Genomic DNA, 17,420 nt, shown 5'->3' with positions numbered 1-17,420 from the left:
CTATATATATATACACACACACACGCACACACACTTGTCTTCCATCAAGTAGCCACAGCTTGTAATTCTAGGTGTAATTTCTTAGCATCTAAAGAATTACAGCTGCTGTCTAATGTTTTTAGATGTTTATGTTCTTATCAATAAAAAAACATATTTTTTAGATGTTATAAATTCCTGCCAACTCTTTGATTGGATTGACGGTTTATTGGATTTGATGGTAATTTGCCTATTCCTGGCAACCATAAATCCTTTTTAAACTAATGTAAACCTCACACAGTTATAATTGTTGTTACTGTTGGGCTGTATTTCAGTTTAATTGGATTAGGAATACGAAACGGTCATTTTAGCATTTGGGTTTTTTTTGTTCAGGTTATTGAAGTATAAAAATTCTACGTTTAAGAACCTGCTGAAAAGGGACAAGCTATGGTAAACCTAGTTAATGCTTACCCAGAATGTATACTGCATTGCTGAATTAACCCCTTCATGACTGAGGCCCTTTTTTCCATTTTTGCACCCATGTTATATTCCACATTTTAGGCCTGAAAATGACGTAAAACCCCCCAACATTATATATTTTCTGAATGCCAAGATATATATATATATATATATAAACATGTATGTTGTATATGCTGCATATACTGTATAGCAGAGGGACTGATTGATGGTGCATAATGATTTTTCTATCTAAATTTTTGCCCTGACAACCGTCTCCTTTTTAGACATTTAATAACTCAACAATAGGTCGTCATAACCTAACGCTGTGCATAGATTTACTGATCTTTCAGCCAGTGTGACAATAACTGATAGCTAGCTTTTTCAAATGAAAGCAAGGTACCTTAAAGCAGAACTCCAGTTAAAAATGTTATTAACCCTTGCAGTGGCCAAAAATTGCAGGAGCAGCAAACACACTTTTTATGGGTTTGCAAAGAAAACTGCAGGAAGGCTCCTGTTTTTAAAATGGAAAAGAAAAGTCTGTATGACTCTCAGCACAGGGCTTCTGGCACCAAAAAAAACATGTTAACACGTTCTTGACCCCTACCCTTAAAGTGTATGTCAAGCCAAAAATGTTTGGCTTGTTATTACTGTTATTGTGATTTAACCTAATATCCTGTCCTGCTGACAAAAGAAAAAGAAAGTCAGAGAAAATCTGCAATAGGTACATGGACACAGGGAACAAAAAGCATTTTTTTTTTGTCATAACCTAACGCTGTGCATAGATTTACTGATCTTTCAGCCAGTGTGACAATAACTGATAGCTAGCTTTTTCAAATGAAAGCAAGGTACCTTAAAGCAGAACTCCAGTTAAAAATGTTATTAACCCTTGCAGTGGCCAAAAATTGCAGGAGCAGCAAACACACTTTTTATGGGTTTGCAAAGAAAACTGCAGGAAGGCTCCTGTTTTTAAAATGGAAAAGAAAAGTCTGTATGACTCTCAGCACAGGGCTTCTGGCACCAAAAAAAACATGTTAACACGTTCTTGACCCCTACCCTTAAAGTGTATGTCAAGCCAAAAATGTTTGGCTTGTTATTACTGTTATTGTGATTTAACCTAATATCCTGTCCTGCTGACAAAAGAAAAAGAAAGTCAGAGAAAATCTGCAATAGGTACATGGACACAGGGAACAAAAAGCATTTTTTTTTCTATGAGACTTCTCACTTCCTGTCTAGTAAAAAAAAAAAGTTGTCAGCAAAACAAGAAGTGAGTTTAAATCTCTCTCTCACAAAGCCCCTGATAGAAGTTAGTCAGACAGGGGTTTTAACCATTTGCCACACTGCCCAAAACTAGAAAAAAAAAGTTTTTAGTAGTAGTTCAGTACATTACAAACTGGCCTGTAACATGCATGCAGCCAGTGAGGTCACTCAGGCAACTAGCATTTTCAAAAGGAGAGGTTGGCAATGGCAGCCTCAAAATCTCTCTCAGGTTCTTCCAGGTTTCCTTTAAAGTGATGCTGTCATCACAAGCAAAACCCTTATTCAACATTTCCGGGTATGTTAGATACCTGCTTCTTCCGCAGCGTGCAGGAACCACATGAACTAGCATTTATATTTATTGTACTTTGGTTTTCCTGGAGTACAGCTTTAAGAGGAATATAAATAACAGCAGGGCTCTGTGCTGTGGTTACTTTACCACACAACCCCAAAAGCCCCATGGCTTTGTGGGGTCTCACCAGGGTAGCAGATTTTGCCTTGTACACACATGCGATGACTCACCGGCCCAAGAGTGAGGAGGAGACTCAGCCCAAGTGATTCCGTCAGGTAACGAAGGGAAGGGGGAGGAGTCTATGTCCGTGACGTCACCTCCCTCCTCCCTCCTTCCCTTCGTTACCCATCACGGACAACTACATCACCCGACTCCTCCCCCCTTCCCTTCGTTAGCCGACAGAGCCACTCGGGGAAGGGGGGAGGGGTCCGGTGACGTCGATGTCCGTGACGTCACCGGATCTCCGACGGAAGACCCGGAAGCCGGCGGAGAGGTGAGTAACTTTGATCGATCAAAGAAATTAACGATTTACTGACAGCACACCAGAAAATATCTCACGGCACACTAGTGTGCCGCGGCACAGTGGTTGAAAAACGCTGACTTAGTGGCTTTAAAACAGCAATTGTTATCCGCTTGAATTCAGGAAACTGACAGGGCAGCATTTGTAAGATCTCAGGGGCCTCTGATTCAAAGTTCCAGGTTCCAGGGTGCATACTTGGATGAACGAAGTAAAGCTAAATAAAGTGGTAAATGTCAATGTGCCATAGGGACACCTGAAGAAGTATTTGAACTCTGAAAGCTGTGCCCAAAAAGGACTAGTCACCAGTATTGCCTGTGGGCTGATCTGTCCCCATTACTGATTAACATGCCTTGTTCTGCACTGTGTCTCTCTATGAAGGTGACAATCATGGTAGAGGCAGCATTATGCTTCCTCATATTAGATCCTGCAGCAAGAACAGTCAGCATCACGACATTCTGCTTGGCTATTCTGCTCGGTACCTCCTTGGTACTGAGCAGAATAGAAAATCTATTAAAAAAAGGTTGAAAAAAAGATTTTTTTCCTGGCCCAACACAGCCCTGGCCCAACCCCGCACAGTCTCCTAAGACCCCGTTACAGCCCTGGTCAGACCCACGCACACACACAGCCTCCTGAGATGCCAAACAGCCCTAGTGAGCAACAGAGTATGTACCTTTATATTATTCTGCATTGCTGTACAATGTATTGCTGGGATTGGTAGTCCTCTATAGCCAGTGCCATTCTGCATTGCTGTATAATGTATTACTGGGATTGATAGTCCTCTATAGCTGGTGGTAGTCTGCATTGTTGTATAATGTATTGCTGGTATTTGTAGTCCCTCTACTGCTTGGAGTCAATGGCAGAACTACCAGGGTTGCAGTGGTTGCAACTGTGACTGGGCCCTGGTGCTCCACCACTGCCCTAAAATTATTAGTCTGCATTGTGTTAGAAAAACTGTCAAATGACACTACAAAAAAAGTATTGGTAATTAGTATCAGCGAATACATGAAGAAAAGTAGTGGTACTCGTACTCAGTCTGGAAATAATTGTATTGGTTCACCCCTAATGCATATATATATGACCCTAGGCTCAGTATACCGCAAGCTGTAGCTTGCGGTATACTGAGACGCCGCAGTATACCACGAGCTGCTGCTCGCGGTATACTGAGACGCCGCAGCTGAAGCGGATCCCGACAATTATGCCGGGATCCGCCCAGCTGCGTGACTGACAGCTGGCTCTGCCTATCTAGAGGCAGAGCCAGCTGTACCCTCCCCCGTTCGTTCCGCCAGTCAGCGCTGGCGGATCAGAGCTGGGAATCCAGCTCCTCCCCTGTCACAGCAGAGAGCCGTGACAGGATCGAGAGGTGAGCGAACGCCGTTATGTGTTCGCTCACCTCCCGATCTACTGAGCTGACCTGTGACAGTTCCATTGTCACAGGCTGGCTAGAACTATGAGGTGAGTGAAAAGCACTCACCTCATAGTTCTCCTTTAATGGTCATCTCTGGAGCAGTTTGCTGGGAGCCTATATTATATAATATGACGGAGGGGGGGATTGGTATCAAATCGGGGTGGATTGGTATCAAATCGGGGTGGATACCCTCAACTCTTTGACAGTGCAAACTAGAATCCCCCACTCCAGCTGTACTGCAGCTTTCTCCAGACTTTAGAACTAGCTTTGGTTGGGAGTCATAGGCATGGCCATGCTCCAGACCACAGTTTTAAAGTATTTAATCATGTCTGGAGTAATTAGAAGGATGAACACTCACATAGTGTATAATATTAATTTTTAAGTATGTGCGTACTAAGTGTTTATTTTATTTTTCCATTTACTTTTTTTTTTCTGTAACCACTAAACTTGGGCTGGGTTCACACCTAGGTGACAGCATATTTGCGGGTTTTCGATACACGTTTTTGTGAGATTTTTACGCTCGTTTTGTGTGCATAAATCAAGTGGAGCATTTTTGTTATCAAATTCGAGCTCTAGGGCTGCAGCTAACGATTATTTTCATAATCGATTAGTTAGCCGATTATTAAGTTTGATTAATCGGATAACAAAAAAAAAGGCTCCAGTGATGGACTACTAGTTTCTAGTGACTAGAAACGTTGACAACGTTTACCATCGTCGATTTTAATCGATTTCATCTAATAATTGTTGCAGCTCTACAGAATACCAATGTATAATACAGCGGCACAGTCCTGAACACCAGCAGCTATATAGGAACAACAAATCCCAGCAATAATACATTATACAGGCTGTTTAATGTATTATTGCAGGGATTTGGTGTTCCTCTATAGCTACTAATGTTCTGCAGTGTGCCGCTTTAAAAAAAAACAACACACAGGAAACATTTCAAAAGCTCCCGGCCGATCTCGACTTACCTTGAATGACGGTGTTGTCGGCGGGCAGCGGCGAATCGGGAAGCTCACCGGGAGGAGAGGACCAGGCGCATGTCCTCAGCGTGAGTGTGGCGTAAGCGGCGTCGCATGAGCGGGTATACCAGCGTAGGGGCAAGCGGCTCAACCAACGTGGGCGTGGCGTAAGCGGCCGGCGTAAGCAGCGGACGTGAGCGGCGTGCAGCGGTGAGCGGATATACCAGCGTAGGCGCGAGCGGCTTAACTGATGTGGCGTAAGCGGCTGGCGTGAGTGGCGTGCAGCGGCGAGCGGGAAATTTGCATTTTAGCCGACGAATCGACGATGGAAAGCGTTGGCAACGTTTTCCATCGTCTATTTTAATCGACTTAATCGAATAATTGTTGCAGCTCTATCTAGCTCATTCACTCTAACGGGCAGACGTGCGCAAAAACACAGCAAACGTACGTTTTCAAGTGTTTCCTATTAGATCTATGGGGTCGAAATGAGCTGTAATATGCCAAAAAAAAGCTCCTGTACTTTTCCCAGGGACAGCCGCTTTGCTTATTGTGACAAAAACGCAGAAAAAGTGGTACAAAGTCCACAAGTCAAGTCAAATGGCTTGGCCATCTGGAGCAGATTTTATTGCTCCTTGTTCAGTCTTGTATTACTAAGATAGAGATATAGAGATGCATTTTGATTGCAACAGTGCCAAGTACTGCTCATCTTTCACATGAACCTAAAGACCGAGAAGATTTTTGGAACGTTTTTAAGGCAGAAAAAGCACTACACAACGCTTTTGTAGTTTTACAAAACGCTCAGTGTGAACCAGGACTTATACACAGTGGCGGAACTACCAGGGTCGCAACGGTCGCAGCCGCGACCGGGCCCTGGAGTTCCGCCAATTAGAGGGGGCCCAGGACAGGAGGACGGGCCCCAGAGGCGGCTCTTTAATTAGGCAAGTTAGGCGGCTGCAGCAGCCACCTAACCTACCTAGTGTACAAGAGAGGTCAACAGGGATGGCGCGCCGAGGGCGGGTGGTACAAGGAAATGCGCATCTGACTGCGGGTTCAGAGCGCTCCCCCGGCCGGCACTTCACTGAGACACGCCTCTGTCTCCAACCCAGCAGCGAGAGCAGGAGGGGAGAGAGAGAGCCGACACAGAGCAGAGGGAACTCCTGCGCTCCCCCGCCGAGGCTGCACTCCACATTGTCCGGCAGAGAACGGGACGATGGAACCACCGACGGGCAGGCACTGACATGGGAGGACGCCTGGGCTGTAAGAAGTAAGGAGCTGCAAGGAAAGGGCCCCCCCAACCAGCCCACCTGAGACCCTGCAGAGCTTACTATAGACCTCTGTGGGCTGTGCAGGATCAATGGTGGGTTCTGTGGGGCCTCAGGTGGGTGCGTTACTATGCCCTTCACTCTCTCTCCTGGCTGTCTCTTCTCTCTCTCCTGGCTGTCTCTTCTCTCTCTCCTGGCTGTCTCTCTTCTCTCTCGCTCTCTCCTGGCTGTCTCTCTTTGCTCGCCCTCCCTCCTGGCTGTCTCTCTTTGCTCGCCCTCCCTCCTGGCTGTCTCTCTTTGCTCGCCCTCCCTCCTGGCTGTCTCTCTTTGCTCGCCCTCCCTTCCTGGCTGTCTCTCTTTGCTCGCCCTCCCTCCTGGCTGTCTCTCTTTGCTCGCCCTCCCTCCTGGCTGTCTCTCTTTGCTCGCCCTCCCTCCTGGCTGTCTCTCTTTGCTCGCCCTCCCTCCTGGCTGTCTCTCTTTGCTCGCCCTCCCTCCTGGCTGTCTCTCTTTGCTCGCCCTCCCTCCTGGCTGTCTCTCTTTGCTCGCCCTCCCTCCTGGCTGTCTCTCTGTGCTCGCCCTCCCTCCTGGCTGTCTCTCTTTTGCTTGCTCTCTCTCCTGGCTGTCTCTCTTTTGCTCGCCCTCCCTCCTGGCTGTCTCTCTTCGCTCTTGCCTGTATGTTCTGCTAAAAAAATAAAATGCTACACACTGCTAGAGCGTTGGGGTTTTGCTTTAAGAAAAGGTGGCAACCCTAATCAGCTCACCTCCCGGGTGAAAGGGGACCAGGGCTGGATCTAGCAAAAAGCTGAGGGTGCCGGGAAGGGGGGGGGGGCGGAGTTTTGACCTGTGCAGGTTGTAAAATCCATGCATTGGCCCTGGGCCCCTCCGCTGGACATCCGCCTCGCTCTACCATCACTTATCACAGTTCAATTAAAACATTTTCATTATGGTTGTAAGTGGGGCCTCACATTTGAGTTTTGCCTAAGGCCTCACAAACTCTAGAGCCGCCTCTGTGGGGCCCTAGTAACCGCTGATTACCAGGATATGTAATATCCGGGTAACCCCTAATATCAGTTTTTGTTTTTTTTAGTAAAAAAAAAAAATTTTTCAACACAATGTACCTAATTTTTTTCCTCTGGGGGGGGGCCCTTCATGGATTCTTGCACCGGTGCCCTGAGGTCACTAGTTACGCCACTGCTTATACATATCATCCAGTACACAGATGTTGCCATCAAAGAAGAAATCATGTTTGGGCATTTTTAAATGAATGTGGAAACCACCTTAAATGTGTCAAAACTTGCTATCTCTAATACCTTCTTTTTTTTTTTCTGGTGGTTCTCTAGAACCCCACACAGTACAGTTTTAAAACAGATTCATATATTTTACTGGCTTGTTCTGTGGTGAAGTACTTTGCAGTCACATCTATTTCCAAAGAACTATTTCCAAAGAACAATTTGAGTCATCCATTCTTGACTCACTGCTTCCCTCAGAAAGTAAACATGTACGCTTACTTGGCCGAGAACGGAACTTTCATTCATAAGTATGGTTACTGGCACTCGTCTTTGGCTGTATCATTGATTAGCAGCTTTAGTAAAGACCTTTTAAAGTAAAGTTTTTTTTGAGGTTTTACACACTTACAGTCATTTGAGGCTGCTGCAACCACTGTGACTGTCAGTGTGTAAATATGCGCACAGGGAATGTTCATGATCAACAGAAAAAGATGACTGATTGCCACAGCTCTTATCAGCATTACTATACATCAATGATGAGATACAGTTATGCTAGAATAGTGTCATGGGGATGGTCATTCTTATACTCCTAGCTGTGGGCCAGAATATGGCTCCTGAATATGCTGAATTTGTGTCATCAATTTCACACTATTGCATTAGCTCATTAGTATATTGAGAAAGAAAACTGTTGTTTTGTTTTATTTCAGTCCCTGTTTCAGTGGGGAATATAAGTAGGCCAGGTGTGCCCATTTATTGTATACTAATGCTGGGCACACACCTTACAACCATCGCAAGACTTTCGTTATGCGATGGTTGTAAGGTAATTTAAAAAACTTACGATCTGCCTATCTTGGACAGGCAGATCGTACTTGCGATGATCCGATGACCGCAATGCTGAACTGGCTTGCGCACACCGGCCCGTGCGAACATGCCACAAACATGGCTTTTATCTTGCGAACATGCCACAAACCAGCCGAACATCGTACGATGTTCGGCTGGTTTTCGAACATGTTCCTAAGATAAAAGTTGTGCGACCTTACAGTAGCAGAGGTCGCACGGCTCCCACACACCTTACGATAATCGTATGATCGCGGGATTTCCCGTGTGTGGGCACCTTTAGAATATTAATTTATTTTAAAAAAGTTCAATCATTTGCAAACAATATTCTTTTTTTTAAATGAATTTCTTTATTATATACAGGTGAAACTCAAATAATTAGAATATTGTGCAAAAGTTCATTTATTTCACTAATGCAACTTAAAAGGTGAAACTAATATATGAGATAGACTCATTACATGCAAAGCAAGATAATTCAAGCCGTGATTTGTCATAATTGTGATGATTATGGCTTACAGCTCATGACATCTACAAGGTAGTGTAGATGTATCTTCATAAATATGCCAGTACCCTCACCCATAAGAGACTACATTTGATATAGATTCCTGTAGTAGTGAAAGGTCTGTATGGCAACACCCCATTAAATTGTAAGGCAAACAGCTAAAGGTATTTTCTGGTTTACAGAACCAGAGAGAGGCATTAAAGCAAACATTACAGACCTTTAAACATCATTTAAAATCAATTTTCTTTTTATTACAAACATGTTTAAAAATCTTTACGAAAAACAGATATAAAAATAATAAAACATAAGAATAGACTGTATTAGACAAGCTGGTCTCTCTCTATTACAACTCCAAATATAATGTCCTATATAGAGATATATCATGTAATCCATATAGCACTATTCCTGTTGTTTAGTGTGTATGAATGTTGCGTCATAGATCTCAAATTCCTCAACGCGTTTCGCCTTGTAATGGCTTCCTCAGGAGGACTTGAACAAATAGACTGAAAAAAATGTTTTGCATATACATATGCTTGATTGTTCAAAGTGAACACAAGTTATAATGTATGCTGAAAAGTATACTCATATATACCGTGTTTCCCCGAAAATAAGACACTGTCTTATATTTTTTTTTGCCCCCAAAAAACACACTAGGTCTTATTTTTAGGGGATGTCTTATTTTTTTTTTTAATGTGCAACAATCTAAAGTTATCTGGTATCACTCCGCCTGTCACAGTAACTGGCGCTATAAAGGAAGTATTGGCTAATGCGGCTCTGCTCCCTCCGCCACCGCAGCCTTGCTTTCTACAGCGCCGGCTTCCTTTGCCATCAGGGACAGTGGTACCAGCGGTGCAGCAGTGGGGACATCAGACAGGGGACAGCCGTGTAAAGTACGGTACCATTTACCGGTACACATTACAATACAGTACCATTACATTAAGCAGTGCCTTCAGGGGGACAGCAGTTGGTGAAGTTTAGTACTGGAGTGCTCCCTGTCACTGCGCTGGCCGGAGGGAGTACTCTGTCATCCCCTTAATACAGTATGTCCCTGCAGGCCGATACCATCTCTCCTGCTCTTCAAGTTCCCCCTCACATGCTACCAAACTAGGTCTTATTTTCGGGGTAGGTCTTATATTACAGGAATCTTGAAAAATAGTGCTAGGTCTAACTTTCAGGGTAGGTCTTATTTTCAGGGAAACAGGGTATATACATAAACATACATGATGCAGATTTTGTGTGAGTAAGCTGCATCATGTATGAGTATACTTTTCAGGTTTCCTTCTGTATAGTATGCTGATAATTTAACATATCAATATGTGAAACATTTCTTTCAGTCTATCTCTATCGAGGACATTATATTTGGAATTGTAATATAGCGAGAGACCAGCTTGTCTAATAAAGTCAGAAAATACCTTTCGCTGTTTGTCCTACATAGGAGACAACATTATTATAACTTGTCATTACAAAACCATTGAGGCTCAGCCCATCCATGGCAGTTGTTCCTCGTTGCCTGAACAGTTTATGGCTGTCCCCTAACCCCCTAACTTGATAACTATCACAATTTAGTGCAACCTTTGGATGATCACAGCTGATGGAATCATAGTTGCTGGGGACAAATAACCCCTGGATGATTGCATCTTTTACCCCATCAAAATGATGTGGATAACACATGGGGAGTCAGGTGGATTCATACATGCAGCAACTATAGGCAGAAGATGTTTAGAAGACATTACCCTGCAGAGAATCTGGAGATACAAGAAACACTTGAAAGTATTTAAGAGAACACATCATGCTGCGTATTAATGCACATGACGCACATTGACATTTAGTACAAAGTGCATTGCAACATGCATTGACCTGCTTTTTGATGCATTTATGTTAATTTCAGACTGCCTTTCCTCCTCTGCATCCCCCCCCCCCCCCCATGTGTTTTCATTGAAAATGCATCAAAGCGCATGTCATGACTGTTATTACACACATCAGTGCATATCGACGCTCGTTGATGCACATCTTAATGCATGTGTTGACATGCATTTTGATATGCTTCAGATGCCTTACAATGAACTTCTCTGATTTGCTCCCCTTTGGCCTGGTAGAAATACAGTTGCAATCGTTTTGTTATATCTGAGGTCTTGTTCACACCAAATACGGACCAGGTCTGCATGAGTTTATGCACATGCTGTGCTGTTCCAGTCTGTTTTTCTTTTTTTGCCTAAAATGGGCTTTCAGTGCGTTCCAGGGTGTTTGCATGCGTTTTTGATGTGTTTGCGTTTTGGTGCATTCCAGAGCAGAAAAAATAGGGCATGCAGCAGTTTTTCTATATGCTCTGGAACTGAACACTCTGGTGTGAACTTGAGCCCAAAATACCATTGCAATACATTGCATGCACTTTTGATGCGTATTGTAACTGCTCTGCATCTGCTCCATGAACTAGCCCTGAAAGCGTCATAGGACAGGTAGTATGCTACTATCCAGGTGAAAGTTAAAGGCCTGGAAATAAAAAAAAATAAACAATGCAGCCACCATATCCAAGGACTGTTCAGCTGCAACATAATCAGGGCTTGAGAAATCCACTCTTCTGCTCGTCCGTGACGAGAGGACGCCGGAGCTGGATGAGTAGCTTCTCGGCCGGCTGTTGTAATTAAAGGGAGCTTTACATTCGAGCGATAGGACTTCTCTAGAGACACCCGACCACTTGTATTAGCTGCGAAAGCTTCTTAGCCCCCTATGTGATAAGTGTAAAAACAAAAGATTAAAAAAAAAAAAAATTTAAGTCCCCCGCCCCCCACATACACACACAAACATGCGTCGGGTGTGCCTACGTGCGAAAACAACAATTGCGCCTTTTGTGCAGCACATGTTACACATCACCGCGATTGTCGGAGTGAGAGCAATATTTTTAGGGCCATTAATCACTGATAACAATAAACTGATGAGCAGTAAAAGCGTTTATATCATCGCCTTTGGGCAATTTTTGGTGCGGTAGTTTTTTGCGGGGAGCGCGCAATTTTAACATGTTTGATGTCTATTTACCCAACCTGACCTCGTCTTTTATATTTTACCCAAAATATAGGTAAGAATAAATGTTTTTTAACATAACATTTTTTTTTCAAAATGTACGGTACTTTTTTCATTATATAGTAAAAAATGTCGTCGTCTTGTGGTTCCACAAAAAAATAGTAATGCAGTGCCAGAGTGGAAAAAGTAATAGCATTTGCTTTAAATAACCAGTATTTTTTTTTTCTTCGCATTGCAGCAGCTCTCCCTTCCAAGAACAGTGGTGGTTATATTCAATAACAACATTTCCAGCGCTAAAGAATTTTTAGACATTCATGTGGCACGATCACAGCAGTTTGCATAACCAGTCCTTGTCCTCATGTTGGTCTGAGCTCATATTTCTTCACAGACATCTTCCTTTATCTCCTATGCCCAGAAATAGAATACTGCCAGCCTGCCGCATTTCTGTTTGTCTATAGACACCAATTTCCTGGTTTTAAATATTGCTATATATTATTATTTTTTATTTTTATCAAGAGGACTGTTTGTATGTGGTCAGTTCCTGTGACCAACATTTTGTGTGGTTGTAATAGCTTTGCGGGCTGTAAGAGGAATAAAATAAGCTGTAATTTTTACACTATACTGGGTTGTGTGAAAGAGCAGAACAACTATGTACATGCTGATTGTACATACCAACTATTAATAGCTGCAGGGAATCTATGAAATGTATACATTAGACTGTCCACTGACATGACCTGAGATTCTTCATGCTTATTTACTTCTACGACTGCTTTGTTAAAGGGAAAGTATTGTATATGTCACTGTTTTTCATAAAGAGCTGAATCAAACATTTAAAGATTTATGCTCACTCCTTTTTATATTTAGTATTTTTATACAGGATTTATTTAGTGCCAGTTTGCGCAGCACTCTACAATACAATTTGTAGGCAGTGTACAGTTACACAACAATTAATGTAAGTAAGGAGGCCCTGCTATGTGAGAGCTTACAATCTAAAAGGCAGGGGCAAGTGGTACAAAAGGTAATTCCTGTGAAGGATTAATTTGTTAGGTAGAGAGAGGTTAGACTTCCCTGAAGAGATTTTCAGGGATCTCATAAGGGCAGACAGGGTAAGGCAGCTGGAGAGATCAGGGTAGGGAGTTCCATGGGATGGGAGAGCCTCTGGAGACGTTCTAGAGGTGAGAATGAGAGGTGGTGACAAGAGAGCTGGAGAGCAGGAGGTCTTGAAATGAATGGAGAGAACGGTGTAGGCGATATTTTGAGATAAGGTTGGTGAAATAGCTCAGGGCAGAGTTGTAATTGGCTTTGTATTTTGCTGTTTAGATCCCCAATTATGTGCGGGTATCAGTGTGCAATTTTACATGCATATTTGTGCATTGACACACAATGATGTGTGATTGATCTGTTTATTTGGGGGGGGGTTCACCATTAATTAAAGTACATGACATAACAGCGTTAGTGGGCAATATTTGGCACCCTAGACCTCTAGGGAACAAGAACTGCTAAAAGCAGCAATAAAAACCTAAAGCAATTATTTCCCTAGCAGCCAAAAAAGCAATCGTACACCTGTGGGCTACCCTAAACCCCCACACGATTAACTATTTCTAGACAAGCTACAATACATACAAGTATGGGAATCTTTTATTGATACCCTTCCAAACTTTACTAAACAAGATAATAAAAAGCTTCAACACACACGGTACATCAGGGCTCAACAAATCCCAGACGCTAGGTCTCCATGGCAGCTAGAAATTGCGTCCTGGCACCTGGGCTCTAACCCCCCCACTAGGAGCCCTCTGCATGCTGTGGTCTGTGTTCCCTTCGATCCCCACTGCTCTCCCTGCTTGTATCAGCAGAGGCAGCGGAGGGGACACAGACCTCTGCAGCCAGCGTCCAGCGGGGAGGAGAGACCGCTGTCAGCCGCTGTGACCCCACCCCGCGCCCTCCTGTGCACCACCCCCATGCCCCTGCTGCGCCCCCGTGCCCCCTCTCCTGCTGGATGGGAGACTTGTTGCTGGCAGTAGAAAGCCAGCGACAAGTCTCTCATGCAGTTGCTGGGAGCAATAGCCAGCCTGTTATTGGCTATTTTGAATTGCAATAGCAGGCTGGCTATTGGACCCGCCCACTGCCTGCTATCAATCAGCAGAGGAGGACCTGAAAGAACGGAGGGCAATAGCCAGCCTGCTATTGGCTATTGTAATTTGAATTAGCCAATAGCAGGCTAGCTATTATTCCCAGCCACTGCCTGCTGTGTTTACATTTAGCTGACTTAGCAGGCAGCTGTCATTCCTCAGCTAAAGTAATTGGAGATGACAGGTTCTCTATAAGGTGACATTAGGGGTCTACCAGATCCCTAGTGTCACATTTTCACTTCAATGTGCTAACACATAGGGGGCTTGTAAGCCCCCCATGTAATAGCAATAAAGTTAAGTAAAAAAAAATTTTAAAAGTTGAGTGCACATACGTACAAAAACGACAATGCCAGGTTTTGCCGCGTGCGCCAATTAAAGTTGTAATTGAAAGTTACAACTATCGTTGAAAATAAAACTTTGTTAGTTTAAAAAGCCTGGCTCCTAACTTTTCTAGCTGGCTTCTAGATTTAAAGCAAATTTGTCAAGCCCTGTAGTACATGACAACATTGATTTCCAATGACCTGTCCCTTCATCACACATAGACTGTTAGAAGACATTAAAAATCAGTCTGTCACTTGCACTCGCAACGACTCTGCTTTGCCTAGGTCTCCAGAACAACAAACTGGTCACTACACCCCAAGCTGGCCACTGCTAATCCCATCTCTGAGGTGTTCTTTTGTATAAAGTGCCTTATTATAATGCACAACTTTGTTCTCTTGAAATCTACAATTTAAAAAATCAAACATTTTGTAATATTTTACATATTTTTCTTATTTTCTTTCAGGAGAAGCATGAAGAGGAAGGCAAATTTTACGTGCCCTTTTAATGGGGAATGTCGCATAACCAAAGACAATAGACGACACTGTCAGTCCTGTCGGCTGAAGCGCTGTGTTGATATTGGCATGATGAAGGAGTGTAAGTAAACACGTATGTTAAAATCGTTATGCTAGTCTATGCCTTACCATAATAAATGGGGGTTGTTATTTTACAATTCTGCCAAAATTACCGGGGTAAATATTTTCAATGTAGCACTTGAGTTTTTAATGATTTTACAAATGGGACTAAATAAATGAGTGAAAACTGAACTCCAGGCTTACCTTCTGTCTTGCCAAATTGTACAGGCTCCTCTCCTCTACTGAAATAGGTTACTCTGATGCACACTATGAGCTTCTCACAGTGTGCATTAGAAGCTACAGCAATTCAGATAGAGACTGTCTCATTTTGTTACCATTCAGCATCATATTGACCTTTCTGGTACAAGTTTATCTAATTAGTGTAGTGGTCAGTACAGTGAATGTGTAACAATGCCCGTGTACATGTGACTTATCTGCAGAGCAAGGTTGTATTAGACCTTCTCAGTCATTAAACCGCCCATGGTTGTGATGGGATTTTTAAAACTCAAAGATAGCAATCCGCCAAAGGCAGGGCAACATTGGTGTGTGTATGTTGCTTTGTTTCTGTATGGAAGCATATGCCAAGACTGCCCATATCAGCAGAATTTAATTAGCGCTAGATGTCCAGATCTGTTAACAAGCAAGGCAGCCACAATTGTGGGGAGCTTAATCTGCATGTGTGTTTTTTTAATATACCCACATCTACCGTATATCCTTTGAGGCACTGTGTCACGTAGAGGGGCCCATGTTCAGTGGCAGTGGAAGCTCTGGGTCATTGTTTTTTTCCCCATGTGAGAATGTATCAATTCCAATGTTACAGTCTGATTTAGAATTTGGCATTTTTGAGATACACATAATTTTTTTTTTTTTATTGTTTGATCTATTTAATATTCTTGAGCTTTTATTCATGGTGCTGCTATATGTTTGTCTTGTAGGCCTGATGAAGGGGGGTTGTTGCCACTGAAATGCGATGGCTGTTTTTTGTTTGATCAAATTGTGTACAATTAAAAGTTACTTTTGGACTCTTTCACATTTTGCTTTGGCTCCTTTTATTTCTGAACATTGAGAACACAAATAAGTGCTGCCTGTTTGTTTTGGGAAACCCAAATCGGGGGCACCATGTTAGTCAAGAACTGACCTGACTTAAAGTAGTATTAAGGTCTGGGCGTTTTTTACCTTAATGCATTCACTTGTCAGACGTCCCAGGGAGCTAGTAGTGAGATGAGGAACCCACTGGCAGTAAGTAGCTAACAGTCCAGAAACGCGGTACAAGTTTAGGGATAATCCAAGAGGGGTAGTCAATGTCCAATCCGGGTTGAGGCAGGCAGCGAAGGTTCTAAGGCGGAAGACAGTCCAAGGGTCAGCAATCGGGAAGGATACAAAGGGGCAACAGGCAATAGGAGGATCAGCAGGGAGGCTAGGTGTTCACCATAAGGTGGAATAACTCAGCAATAAGCCAGAGCTCAGGCCAGGTGTTTATAGCCAGGGGAGGTAGGACCACCCCCCGAAGGGGAACCCGTGCCCTGCGCCGTGCCCGTGGTCCCCGAGCAGAGGTAACACCCCCTGCTTCCTGACATCACTGCATTAGGGTAAAAACAGCTCAGTACCTTTTTTCTGCCCCAGTCTCCCCCACACTTACCTGTCAGCTGCGCTCGTCCCCGCCGCCGGTCCCGAAGGGCTCCCCCGTGCCCTGAACTTCCAGGTTGCGGGGGAGAATACTGATGACAGAGGAGCCATAGGCTCCTTCTGCTATCAATCAAAGACTGTTGTTGGGTGTCCCCGTCTCATGCATGGTTTACTGCTGCCAGTAGCAGTTGAGCCTGTCCCCCTTACAGTCCTTATTATAGACTGTAAGATTTGTACTAAGTAGGAGTTAATTAGTAAACCACCAATAATTTATTAAAAAAATACTAATCTAGTTTAGCTAAAAATAGAGAAACGGTGACACATAATGTAGCATTTTGTCAGTTGATTTCTGAAAGTACTGCAGCGATTGCTAAAATTGTCCGCGGTCACCTATTAGCCTACAGTATGATGCATTTTAAAGCCTTGTTTATCAACAAGCAAGCAACATATAAAAAAAAAATTAAACAAATGGTCCCCGTGCACATAGGCAAAGAGGGTTGCACAGATTGAAAGCTCAGTCCTATGCAGGCAGGGCAGCCATCAGAAATGTTGGGGCCCCTGGCACGGCTTTAGGCCTGGCCTGCACCACCGCCCCCCAGCCGCCACCAATACCCCCTCCCCGCCACCATACTGAGCCAGTCACACAGTTATTATTATACATTGATATAGCTCTGACCTATACCACAGCGCTGTACAGAGAACACTGAGCCAGTCACATCAGTCTCTGTACAGAGGAGCTTACACTCTAATCCAGAATGGCACCAGCTGTAGGGGGACTACAAATCCCAGCAATAGTGATGTCACTTCCGGCCGGTCCGACATCAGAAGAGGAGGGAGGTGATGGGGCCCCAGCCCGTCTCGAAGCCGCACGAGCGGGCCCTGCGCTTCTAGGTGTTGGCCTCCTCCAGCGCTGGGGGGGCCCGGCCCTCTCCTTGCCTTTCACCGTCGATTTTCACCGTCGTTTCACCGTCGATTTTCTTGTAAGGGTCCTGGGAGGGCCCCCAGGATGCCCGGGCCCCTTACATGAGTATCGGTCATACCCCCCCCCCCCCCCCCCCC

The 17,420-nt window shown here is 44.0% G+C and overlaps 1 protein-coding gene across 1 annotated transcript in view; it reads left to right on the top strand.

The window, feature by feature from the left end:
- The window catches only part of VDR (vitamin D (1,25- dihydroxyvitamin D3) receptor), a 64,586-nt gene that overhangs the window by 8,716 nt on the left and 38,450 nt on the right, over positions 1-17,420 (top strand). The window contains exon 2 of the mRNA XM_018564538.1: positions 14,627-14,757. Coding sequence (XP_018420040.1) covers positions 14,627-14,757 — 131 coding nt within the window. The remainder of the gene's footprint in view (positions 1-14,626; positions 14,758-17,420) is intronic.

The sequence above is a fragment of the Nanorana parkeri genome, unplaced genomic scaffold (genome assembly GCF_000935625.1).
Source record: "Nanorana parkeri isolate BGI_ZX_2015 unplaced genomic scaffold, ASM93562v1 scaffold758, whole genome shotgun sequence".
Taxonomy (NCBI): domain Eukaryota; kingdom Metazoa; phylum Chordata; class Amphibia; order Anura; family Dicroglossidae; genus Nanorana; species Nanorana parkeri.
Note: the sequence above shows the minus strand (reverse complement) of the source record. Positions and strands in the feature narration are given on the sequence as shown.